General features: G+C 42.0%; 1 protein-coding gene across 1 annotated transcript; it reads right to left on the reverse strand.

The window, feature by feature from the left end:
• Positions 1-3,555: 3,555 nt before the first annotated feature.
• LOC115984623 lies at positions 3,556-4,731 on the reverse strand. Its single transcript, XM_031107645.1, has one exon. It carries the CDS (start codon positions 4,729-4,731, stop codon positions 3,556-3,558), a length of 1,176 nt encoding a protein of 391 aa, XP_030963505.1.
• Positions 4,732-12,636: the final 7,905 nt, after the last annotated feature.

Consider the following 12,636-nt stretch of genomic DNA (forward strand, 5'->3'; position numbering starts at 1 on the left):
TTATAACTAATTTTCACATCACTAATCCAATGCAGTTCACTAAAGACCACAAAATATATATTACATTAAGAGACAAAAACAAAAGCAACAACTCAATAAGCCCAGAAAATAACAACAATAGATTTATTGATTATATTGACAACAATTTATATCTGGGTTTTCCCAAATACTATCTACCTGGACTCTACTTGATGAAACTTTGACATCTCAGTTTTCAATTTTTCTCACTATTTTTTAAACAGAAATTCATAGAGAAAAGCAGAACTACCTCAAAGAACAGACCCCACTGGTAAACAAAGAAGACCGGCAAAGGTGGAAGCTTTGGAGACAGAGACTGGATGGAGAGAGAAGAAAAGCAATTGATGCGTTAGCTATGGGTTCAATAGGGTTTTTCAGTTTGGGTTTTTTTTTTTTTTTTTTTTTTTGGTATAAAAGACGATTCAATAAACAAAACTAAGGAGCTACAGAACGAACAGGACAAGACCTGTCAAAGCACAAACCATTCAGATCAGACTCAAAGGCTTCCAAAACGTCCACAGGCGGACTGTGAAAAACAGAAAAATCTAAACACTAGGCTGAACCCATTCTAGCCAAAACGTCAGCACAACGATTAGCTTGCCGGAAACAATGATTAATCTGGACCTGAAGGAAACAGCTCAAAAGATGTCTGCAATCATCCAATAAAGGAGAAACTACCAAGTTAACATACTTGGGATTAAGCAAAGCAAGAACAAGAGCACTGGAATTGACTTCAACTAATAGGCATTGGACATTAAGGTTGCTGCACAGCACTAAATCATCTCTAAGACCCCACATTTCAGCTACAAAGGCACTTGCTGAACCGATAAAATTAGAGAAACCAGCTAGCCACCTCCCATGCTCATCTCTCACGATGCCACCACAACCAGCTTGACCATTGCTTCCCAAACTAGAGCCATCAGTGTTAAGTTTCTTCCAACCAATAGGAGGCCTCTCCCAAGGAATCCTCTTAATCACATTGCACATAGCTTGTCTAGGCGGAACAGCATAATACAGAAACTCAAAGGCTTTATCACGAATGCAAGCAGCAAGTCTTGGATTATAGCTTTTCCCATTGAAAACACACTGATTTCTACACTTCCAGATGCTCCACACAGCAATAGGAAATAAAATCCTCCATTGAAGTCCCCCACGGCTACTGTTATCCTTCCTATTGGAGCTCAACCAATCCTGCAAATCTTCATTCCAAAACTCTCGGTTTTGCCACCCAACACCCAGCTAAATCCACACAGCCTTAACCCTTGGACAGTCCCTAATAGCATGCAGAATAGACTCGGATTCCACTTGACAAATGGGACAACTATCATCTTCCCCTATAAACCTTCTCACCAAACACCCTTTCACCTCTATACTGTTATGGGCACAACGCCATATGAAATATTTGATTCTAGGAAGAGTTTCCAGCTTCCAAACCCACCCCAATTTGAGCCGAGGATTATTATCATCCACCAAAGACATAGAGTACGCACTCTTTAGATCAAAAGAACCCCTCGGGTTACCTGCCCAAGCCAACTTATCACTTCCCCTAGTCATAGTTGAGAACGGAACAGCCTGGATCAAAGACTTCAAGTCATAGGGAAGCTCAAAAGGAATCAGCCCCCATTGCCACCCTGCATCTGTCAACACATCTCTCACTCTAAGATGACTGGCCTCTCAGGTTAAAGGACCTTGAATCAGTTTATGCAAAGGCCCTTGAACCATCCAGCAATCCAGCCGAAAGTTTAGATTGCTATCTCTCCCAATCGTCCATATAGCACCTTTCTCAAAAGTTCCCATTCCTCTCCTCGTCGCTCTCCAAATCGGAGAGCTTGGAAGCCTATTCCCATTTCGAGCATTCACTCTTCTACTGCTGCAATATTTCTGCCTTAACACTTGGGACCACAAAGCATCCTTTTCCGTGTGAAAACGCCAATTTAACTTGGCAAGAAGGGCCTTGTTCCTACCTTTTGAAGCCTGCAGCCCAAGACCCCCTTCCTCCTTGGAAATAACTACTTTATGCTAGCCAACCCAATGAACTTTCTTAGCGGCTTCTGACGAACCCCAAAGAAAATTCCGGTTTACCCGATCAATACCATCAAGAACTCTAGTCGGCAACTGAGCACACTGCATAACATGAGCTGGAATGGCAGAGGAGGAAGCTTGGATGAGCACCGTACGGCCAGCTAAGGAAAGCAAATTAGCTTTCCATCCCGCTAGTTTGTTCTTTACCCTATCAAGAATGTAATTGAAATCTTAAGAAGAAGATCCCGTGTGTCTAATTGGGAAACCAAGATATTTCCCAAGGGATGGAGTAGAGTGGAACCCAAGAATCTCACAAAAAGATTCCCTGCTGTCCCTACCCATGTTTGGCGAGAAAAAGACTCTAGATTTGGCTTCACTCACAGTTTGACCCGAAATCTTGCAAAAGGAATCCAACACATCTCTAATTGTGGAGCAATTGATTGCATCAGCTCTAGCAAAAAGAACTAAGTCATCCGCAAAGAACATGTGAGAAAAGGCCAGGCCACTTTAGGACACCTTAACCGGCTGCCAAAGCTTGGCATGGCATTTTTCTTGAATGAGATGACCAAGAAACTCCATACATAGGATGAAAAGGTACGGAGAAAGAGGGTCGCCTTGCCTAATCCCCCTTGACGGGTATATTGGCTCCAAGGCTTCCCCATTGACCATTATTTCCGTTGAAATAGTAGATACACAGCTCATAATCAGCTCCACTAGATCCTCTAGAAAATTAGCTCTAATCATCATATCTCTAATGAAACTCCATTCAAGTTTATCATAAGCCTTTTCCAAATCAATCTTCAAAGCCATATACCCCACATTACCTCTCTTTTTGCTAAGAGAATGGATGATCTCTTGAACAATGATAACATTGTCAACACTTTTCCTTCCTGGCACGAAAGCTGATTGGAGAGGGGAGATGAGCTTATCCAAAAAGGGTCTAACCCTTGAGACAATAATCTTTGTGACAACCTTATAAACAGTGTTACACAAACTAATAGGACGATAATTACCCAACGTTTCAGGACCTTGAATCTTAGGGATGAGGGTAATGTGGGTCCTATTCAAGAAATCCGGAATTTTCCTTTCCGAAAAGATTTTCCCAACTTCCTCCAAAACCGATTTACCCACAACCAGCCAGAATCTTTGGAAGAAACCGGCATGGAGACCATCTGGACCAGGAGCTTTGAAAGGCTTGAGCGACCAAAGGGCCGATTTAATCTCCTCCTCCGAAGCAGCCCCACTAATACTCATCTTCTCCTCCTCTGATAACTTGGCTTGCCAATGAGAAACTAGAGGGTTAATCCGAGAGCTACTCAGATGCGAGGAGGTATACACTCCCTCAAAACCCCTTCTGATAAACTCCCTAACTCCCATCTCCTCATGAATCCATTCCCCAGTAAGGTCTTTTATGGCTAGAATCTGATTTCTTTTCCTTCTCACCAGGGTTGAGACATGGTAAAAAGCTGTATTTCGGTCTCCCTGAATCATCCAATTCACTCGAGACTTCAAGGCCTAAAATTCCTCCTCTTGCGTAAGCACCACTTCAAGCTTCCTTTGCAATTCACTCTCTAAGTTAAGGAGAGAATTTGAAGGCCTAACCGACACAACCTTCTGAATGCCATTTAACCTAGCCATAATGCTTTTCTTTTTATCAAAAATATTTCCAAAGTTCAATCTATTCCACTTAGCTGCATCTTCAGTGAAAACCTTAATTGCCTCAAACAACGAAGAATTTGGATGCCACGCCTGAGAAACAACCCTTGGAAAGGAGGGGTCAGACAGCCAACAAGATTGAAACCTAAAAGGCCTCTTCCTCCCTACAAAAGGTCTTGGCTGCATATCAAGCAAAACAGGGCAATGGTCTGAATGGCATCGATTGAGGTGTGTAACTTTCGCGTTAGGAAATAATAAGCACCATCTAGGATTCACAAAAAACCTATCTATCCGTTCTTGGATAAGAGTTTGAAGAGGTCTTTTATTAGTCCAGGTAAAGCGAGCCCCCGTAAACCCAATATCAATCATGTTACACTTATCTAAACAATCTTTAAAAAGTAAGGATCTGCTCACACTCACTGGCCTAGCACCAAACTTATCCTTCCCAGTAAGCGGCTCATTGAAATCTCTCGCAATAACCCAAGGCATATCATGTAAATCAGCAGTCTTATTTAAATTATTCCATAAAATTTCCCGTTCAGCACTCCTAGGACTAGCATAAATAGCAGAGAGCAACCAATTAGAGTCAGAATTCGATACCTTTACAATAGCATGGATCTCCTGCTCCGTACTTGCCAAGTGAGTGACATCCACCCTTCCCGAATTCCACAACATCCACAGACCCCCAGCAAGACCAATAGTGTTCGTATGGATAGCATTCTCAAACGGAAGCCTATCGGTGATCTCCCTAGCTCTCACCCCACCAATGTGAGTCTCCATCACAACTAGAATCGCTGGATTGTGACTGCGAAACAATTCTCTAATATAATCTTGAAAATTGGGCTTCAAAGCCCCTCTGCAATTCCAAATTAACACATTCATAATGACAGATTGATCAGGACAAAACCGGCAAGCGTTAAAAGGCGGCATTTGCCTCGCCTCCACCCTCAAGCTCCATCCAACCTGCATCTTCCATCCCCTCATCTGCCCTGTTCTTAGCACCCTCATCACAAGCCTGCACATCGGGAGACCCATTTCACGCCGAGCTTTTGTTTCGCACCGAGTTGCCTCTCTTATCCTTGCAGACATTCTCATCCACATCTTGAACCATCTCCAAGCCACCTCTACCCACCGATTGAGACAAGCCACAGCCAGACGTGATTTCACTTAGCTCTCCATGCGAAAATCCATGACCACACTGTTGAGAATCAGCATCCATCTCCGATTGCACCTTGGCGGAGAAATGAAAATCTGCAGGCGCTCCTTGATGCCGATCATCATCGGCGCTGAAAACAGGTATCTTTTCTCTTGGCAGAATTTCAAACAAGCTAACTGACGAAGAAGCTCCATTAACGGCGCCTGTAGACCGAGCTTTGTGCAACCTAGCCCTGACGAAATCCTTTTTCCCTTTCACAGATACTTTACTAATAGTCTTTGGAGCCCCTATATTCATTCCTTTAAGAGAGTCGGCTGACTTAAACCCAGGCTGGAATGGGCCATCTGCTAATGCGTGTTGGGCTTGGTGGTTTGACACATTCCTAAGGCCCTGCAAGACATTACTTAGCTGGGCCCCATTTATCACTTTGGGTGCTAGGTGCTTCCTCTTAGCCTCCCTCAAGCCTTCCTTGCTAAATTCAGCTATCACTGGCCCATCAACAATCCTAGGCGCAAACCCAACCGTCCCCTGCACCTGACGGGATGGTACAAATCCCTGGAGAGAATGCGTTCCACTACTTCTGAAATTTTTTGTTTTTTTGCGAGTAACAACCACCCAAGGACCATATGCCCCTACAGACTCCTCCTCATGCCCTGCAGCCAACACGCTCCCTGTGGGGCCTCCTTTATCTTTCCCCACGTCAGCAACATGCACTCTGCATGAGCTCACTGCCACGCCGACTTCAGCCTCCATCTTCGACGTCTGTGGAGGAATATCTCGCCGGATGGTAAAAGGACAGATTTCCTTTTGATGTCCAACTCTTCCACAGTCAAAACAAAGCCTATGTATCCCTTCATACGACACCGATTGTTTGAACTTCCCAATAAAAATACATGTCACGAGCGGCTTAGTAACATCAATTTGCACACACAGTCTCGCAAACCTTCCACGGGTTTCCGACGCAGTATGCGTGTCAATTCTCAACACAGTACCAATAGATTTTCCAATCTGCACTAGGGCCTCCTCATTGTAATATTCAATAGGCAACTCATTGAGCCTAATCCATACAGCTATGGATGAAACATTTGCCGTCGCCGGTCGAAAATCAGGCTCCCAGGGTCTTATGGAGAGAAAATGCTCGCCAATGAACCAAGGCCCTTTCTTGAGAATAGCATCATAGTCTTCTCTCAAAGAGAACCGGGTAAGGAAAAATCCATGACCCAGGTCGACACATTCCAACCTTCTAACTGGTTTCCAAAGAGACAACAGTCTATTGTGGAGAAATGTAAAGCCCACTGAGCGGCCAAATACCTTTACTATGAATGCACAACCCCATGGCTTTCGGATTTGCCGTTTAAAATCCTTAGAAAAACTCACCGTAGCAAGCCCTTCTCGCAAAGCTTCCACCTCTCCTTCCTCTAAGTCCGACTCATCCTCCATGTTATCCACAAGCTTAAAGGCCTAAGAAAAGGCACCAGGAATCTCCCCCATAAGTTTATCTTTGAAGGAAGTAGCCCGGTTCCAAGGACTAAAACTATGATTAGGAGACAGTGGCATTGTGTCCTGTCCTTCACCGTAATCTGTGTGATTGACGTTTTTTACTTTCTTATTGCTGCGCGTAAGCTCAGCTTGTTCTTCACGAGAGAGAGCGAGGGGGTCAGTCATATTTTCACTACGCGATTTGTGTGATTAATGTCTTGAATATTTTCAGTTTGGGTTTCTTTTACGCTAGTGAGTGTTTTTTCAAGAGTGTTAGAGGAGGTGGCTTTTGGGGTCTCACGTTTTTGAGATATGAGTTTTTGGGGAAGGAGAGCTTTTTTTTTATTATCTGGTTCTAGTTTTAGTTAATAGAAGAAGTGTCAGGTGGATAAATAGTGAAAAATACCTTCATTTTCTTTTTTTTGTTTTTTTGGAAAATGTTAATAAGCACTTTGTTAAGGACAGACTAATGTGGGTCTCATTTAATAAAAAAAATTGAATAAATGAAAGAAAAAGACATAAAACTGGTCCTAGAGTTTATTTTAATATTTATTTTCTCTCTAAGAGGTTGATCCAATAGTTTATAAAGCTGAAAAATATTGACATAAAGCTGAAAAAAAAAAAAGACAAAAAACTGCAAAAAGAAAGTCAAAAAACTATTAACACAATAAACTGCTATTAATGGTGTCTGCTAACACAATCTTTTTATTTTGTTTTTTTTTTTTGTTTTAAATAGTGCTGACATTGAAAAATGTGAGAGTTTCAAACCCTCCGTGGGAAGCTCTAAAGAAGTTCCAAGAAAAGTCAGAAACAAAAAAGTCAGAAACTTCTATTTTATAGTATAAATAGATATATAGATTATTAGGTTCTAGTTTTACTTTTTAGCAGAAGTATTAGGTGGATATATAGTGAAAAATAATTTTTTTTTTTTAATAATGATGATGTAGAAAATGTGAGAGTTTCAAACCTACGTGGTAAGCTCTAAATAAGTCAAAAAAAAAAAAAAATCCAACACCAATAATAATTTGTTATACCTAAAATTTATGCTAAAGATGACATTAATTCATAATTATTCCCAATACCTAAAAATCATAGGCAGTATGAGGTATGATCAATATTTTTTAAAAAGATTAAAGAAATTGTTAACAAACTTGGAGTAGCAGTAATTAAGTTTGTAGCTCTTTATCTAAAGTTGAAAGTAGGGTCCAAAAAATAAGTATTACAAGTTATAACTCAGCCTATTTTATAATTTTAAAAAAAAAAAAAAATCAATCAATCAATAAGTACCGTTGAAGAGAAAGTGACATGAGGTGGGAAATTGCACGGTAGAAAGAAGTTTTAAATTCCTAAGATTATCCATATTGATAGTGTGAAATTACTAAAATGCTATTTTTAACATCACAATATACAAAAAGTATGCTATATTGGTGGTGTCATAAGTAAAAAATTTAACTCATTAGCTACCGTGCACAACCATTTATAGTTGTGCATTGTAGCTCAAATGTTAAAGCAACGTAATATATTTTACATATGGTTGTAGTTGTGGCTATTGTTTATTGTAGTAGATATATTATTTTATATTATTTTAAGTGATTAAATACTAAAATAAAACCATTGATGTTAAATGTTTTATAAAATAAGATGGTAAAATAGATAAAATAGCTTTAAATACTCGCAAAAGCTAAAAAATTTTAGCACACAGTCCAATCCTTTTTTTCCTTTCTCCACAGTTTTTTTTTTTAATTTTTTTTAAAATTATCTCGGCTTTATCTCTTTGCAATTTTTTTTTTTTTTTTACTCTTATCTTGAACTGTTCTCATCCACTCATTTAAATTATTTTTACTTTTCCAATCCTACTTAGCTACCTACACGTTCAAATCTCTTCTTCATTTTCATCCTCACAAATCTCTTCCTCTCCTTTCTTCTCAGCCTCTTCATTCTCTTCCTCACAAATTTTTTTTAGGTAGTTTCAACCTATGACGTCTGTTCATGATAATAACTATTTATCATCAGACCAAAACACCAATCAATTTTTGGTGTAATTTAGGATTGAATTTTAGATCTTTTATTTAACCATCAGAGATTTTACCAATTAAGCTAATTGGAACCCATGTCTTCCTCACAAATCAGTCTCAGTCACAGAAACAATAAAAATGCAAAAATATTTTATTGTTTATCATTTTTTGATTTAACGTAGACTTCATGCACATTAAACACATAATACGAATTAATTGACTAATTTTGTCTCGTGCAAAATCAAAAAAAAAAAATGATAAGCGTGCAAAATCAATTAAATTCATAAAATTCCCTTTAGAAAATTAGTTCTTATATTTTTATTACAAATCTTCCGACTAAAAGGATCATTCATATGTGTTTTAGTTGAATTATAATATAAGATTGTTGTCCTAGTTTCTCTGTTTATCTGATTAAACCGAATAGAAATGACAACTATTCATTTAAGTTGTAATGGGCCGTGGCACCATAAAGCAGTAATCACAAGAGTACTAGGCATGAAGCCCTTTTTTTTTTATAGCCACAACAATCCAAATTTAGACCATATTAAAAAAATAAAGGGCCCAAATCCTCAAGAGCCTCGCGCAATATTGGCCCTATGTTTGGGGTAATTCTGCCGTATGTTTCTTCTTTTCCAAATCTTAATAAGAAGAAAATATTATTTTGGTGCCAACGGGAATGGTTCAGTTGGTATGATTCGGATACTTCGTCTAACTCACCTAAATTCGAGTCCCACTATTAGCAATCTTTCATTGGTGGACATCCTTAAGGGTTGGTCCGCGGGTCTAAACTTGAGTGCCCTGCTCGAGAGTTGGTGTAGCTTACCTAACCCCCATTTTTGGGTAGCAAAACAAAAATATATATATATATATATATATTGTGGGGCCCAAATGATTTACGGGCCGGGCCCATCTACCTGGGGAAAATCCGAAGGCCCAAGCCGAGGAGGGCTATGGCCCAAACTCGACCAAATAGCCTATGGACATCGCCGAGGACGGCTCAGTCCTCGGCAGACCCAAAGTTCCCCCCTGAAAGGAGGGCAGAAACGGTATAGGACCGAAACCAGGACAAAAGATCTAAAATATCCAGGGAAAGCTGCTCTTACTGCCATTCAATGCTCTGAACCTGACAGAGCTGCAGTTCTTGACTTTTACAATCGCCCCCAACGACTTTGAATATGGACTGATGGGACAAGTATCAATTTTGGAAAGATTGACCCTATACGTGGACGAAGGACAATGAACGCAGGCGAATATAAAAGGAAAAAGAAGTAACCTGAGGAGGGGGTTGGGAAAAATGGCCAGAAACCAGAGCCTCCCAACCCACCTCCAGGAGAAAGACTCCAGGGGTGAAGGAAAACCGAAACTTGTATGTACACCACGAAAAGCCCACCGCCTGTCAACCAAGGCCTAGCCTTCCAAACCCACGCTCTATAAATGATATTGTTAGGGGCCTTTTCACGCGCGAACCCGACACTGTTACGGTCCGCCACGAATCGCGTCCTTACAATTGGCGCCGTCTGTGGGGAAGGCTTGTGTGTTGGTATAGGAAGTGGGTCGGTAGAGTTTCTTCGTTATATCTAACCGTTAGTTATAAAATTCTAGTATAAAGTTCCGTTAGGAACTACGTTTCTTGATTAGGGGCTTGGTTGAGAAGCTAACTCCCTTAAGGCCAAGGTCCCCCATAAAGAGCAAACTAGGCACTTTGTAACGTTAACTGTATGGATAAACTCTAGGGGCTTGGCTGAGGAGCTAACTCCCCTAAGGCCAAGATCCCGCACAAAGAGAAAACTAGGTTTTGGACAGAACCAAGGCATTGCATGGTCCTCAGACCCAAGCCTCAGGGGAAACCAACTACCTGGATGTGGAAAACTAGGTTTTTGGACAGAACCAAGGCATTGTATGGTCCTCAGACCCAAGCCTCAGGGGAAACCAACTACCTGGATGTAATGAAAACTAGGTTTTGGACAGAACCAAGGCATTGCATGGTCCTCAGACCCAAGCCTCAGGGGAAACCAACTACCTGGATGTGGAAAACTAGGTTTTGGACAGAACCAAGGCATTGCATGGTCCTCAGACCCAAGCCTCAGGGGAAACCAACTACCTGGATGTAATGAAAACTAGGTTTTGGACAGAACCAAGGCATTGCATGGTCCTCGGACCCAAGCCTCAGGGGAAACCAACTACCTGGATGTAATGAAAACTAGGTTTTGGACAGAACCAAGGCATTGCATGGTCCTCGGACCCAAGCCTCAGGGGAAACCAACTACCTGGATGTGGAAAACTAGGTTTTGGACAGAACCAAGGCATTGTATGGTCCTCGGACCCAAGCCTCAGGGGAAACCAACTACCTGGATGTGGAAAACTAGGTTTTGGACAGAACCAAGGCATTGCATGGTCCTCGGACCCAAGCCTCAGGGGAAACCAACTACCTGGATGTAATGAAAACTAGGTTTTGGACAGAACCAAGGCATTGCATGGTCCTCAGACCCAAGCCTCAGGGGAAACCAACTACCTGGATGTGGAAAACTAGGTTTTGGACAGAACCAAGGCATTGCATGGTCCTCGGACCCAAGCCTCAGGGGAAACCAACTACCTGGATGTAATGAAAACTAGGTTTTGGACAGAACCAAGGCATTGCATGGTCCTCAGACCCAAGCCTCAGGGGAAACCAACTACCTGGATGTGGAAAACTAGGTTTTGGACAGAACCAAGGCATTGCATGGTCCTCAGACCCAAGCCTCAGGGGAAACCAACTACCTGGATGTAATGAAAACTAGGTTTTGGACAGAACCAAGGCATTGTATGGTCCTCGGACCCAAGCCTCAGGGGAAACCAACTACCTGGATGTAATGAAAACTAGGTTTTGGACAGAACCAAGGCATTGCATGGTCCTCGGACCCAAGCCTCAGGGGAAACCAACTACTTGGATGAGGAATCAACTATTTAAAGAAAAAACTATGGCCTGTAAACCTCGAAATCCCTCCGAAGAGAACTCCGCGTTAGCAGACGGGTTAATACCTTGATTGCGGATTCCGGTCTACCCTCGGACCCCCAGTATCAAAGGGGTTGGTGCGATACGGTGCAACATATTACCCCAAAAGCACAACCAAAGTCCCTCGCTACCTAGTTACCCTTTCAGACGAATTATTTAGAGGTTATCGTTCTCGGACATTGGTCTAGCATGCATCACGTAGTACTCAGCGCTTATCCCGGTTAGTTCCAAGAGTTTAACTTATTGGAAGTTACCATTGCTGTACTTGATAATATTTGTGAGTTTAAATTAGTAGGAACCTGTGTTAAAGCATTTTTTCTGCCTGGAATATCCTTAAGGGTAGGCTTGCATTTAATGTTCATGCATAAAGTAGATGTTATGAAGAAGAAAGATATGTATGGAGAAGTAGACACATATTTTATTAAGACAAAGGAACAGTACAGTGTACAATGAAAAGCTGAAACAAGCTTACACTAAAGCTGACTGCATAAGTAAAGGAAAACACAAGCGAGTGGAGAGAAGGCCGTGGGGACAGCTCAGAGGAGAGGTTGGCTACTGCGCCGAGTTATTGTCTAAGGAAACCATTCCTCCATGCCTTTACACGCCCGTAACTCAGGCAGCAAAAGAACCTGACCTCAGGCTAACACCATCTACAGAAAAGGTGCAGGGAGCCGGAAGTTGGGAAGCCCCTGCAAAAATCTGCCTGCCACAAAGTAGACAGTGCTGATGGTGGAAATCCCTTTTTCTGACATACCAAAAATCGGGCATGACCAGAACCTGCTTCGGATTTTGACTAGAAGAGGGAAAAAGACCCTCTCCCCTATGACGAAATGGAATGCTCCCTTGAACTTGCACCTCCTTGGCCCGTACCTCCCTACTCTGAGTCTCGGAGAGACATGGCGCCTTTGTGGCGGAGGGAGCTCCTTTTTCCCAAGCCCTGCCTCAAGCATGATGAACTAGGGGAGGAATCTGAAAAAGTTGTGTGTGGATAGAGCAGCTTTCTCTCCTATTTATGTTAAAAGATAAGGTGGTGGCATTTAATTCGCGCAGCGTCCCAAGGAACGCTACAGACAAAACGTCTCTGGCTCGACTTCCAACGTCGTCTGCAACCCTGAGGTTAAAGGAGTCTCGAGAAGTTGCACCTCGAACACTGGGACGCCAAAAGGTACCGCGTGATCAAAAGTTATGGAAACACCTTTTAATTTGTGGGCCCAGTAAATTCGCGGCCCAGGCCCGTTCGGCATATGGGCCCGAGGACAGAACAAAGGCCTTGTATGGTCCTCGGACTCAAGCCTATG

Source organism: Quercus lobata, chromosome 4 (assembly GCF_001633185.2).
Source record: "Quercus lobata isolate SW786 chromosome 4, ValleyOak3.0 Primary Assembly, whole genome shotgun sequence".
Taxonomy (NCBI): Eukaryota; Viridiplantae; Streptophyta; class Magnoliopsida; order Fagales; family Fagaceae; genus Quercus; species Quercus lobata.

Excerpts from the sequence above, each read along its gene's own strand:
- LOC115984623 (XM_031107645.1), bottom strand. The coding sequence starts at position 4,731 with ATGGGTCTCCCGATGTGCAGGCTTGTGATGAGGGTGCTAAGAACAGGG.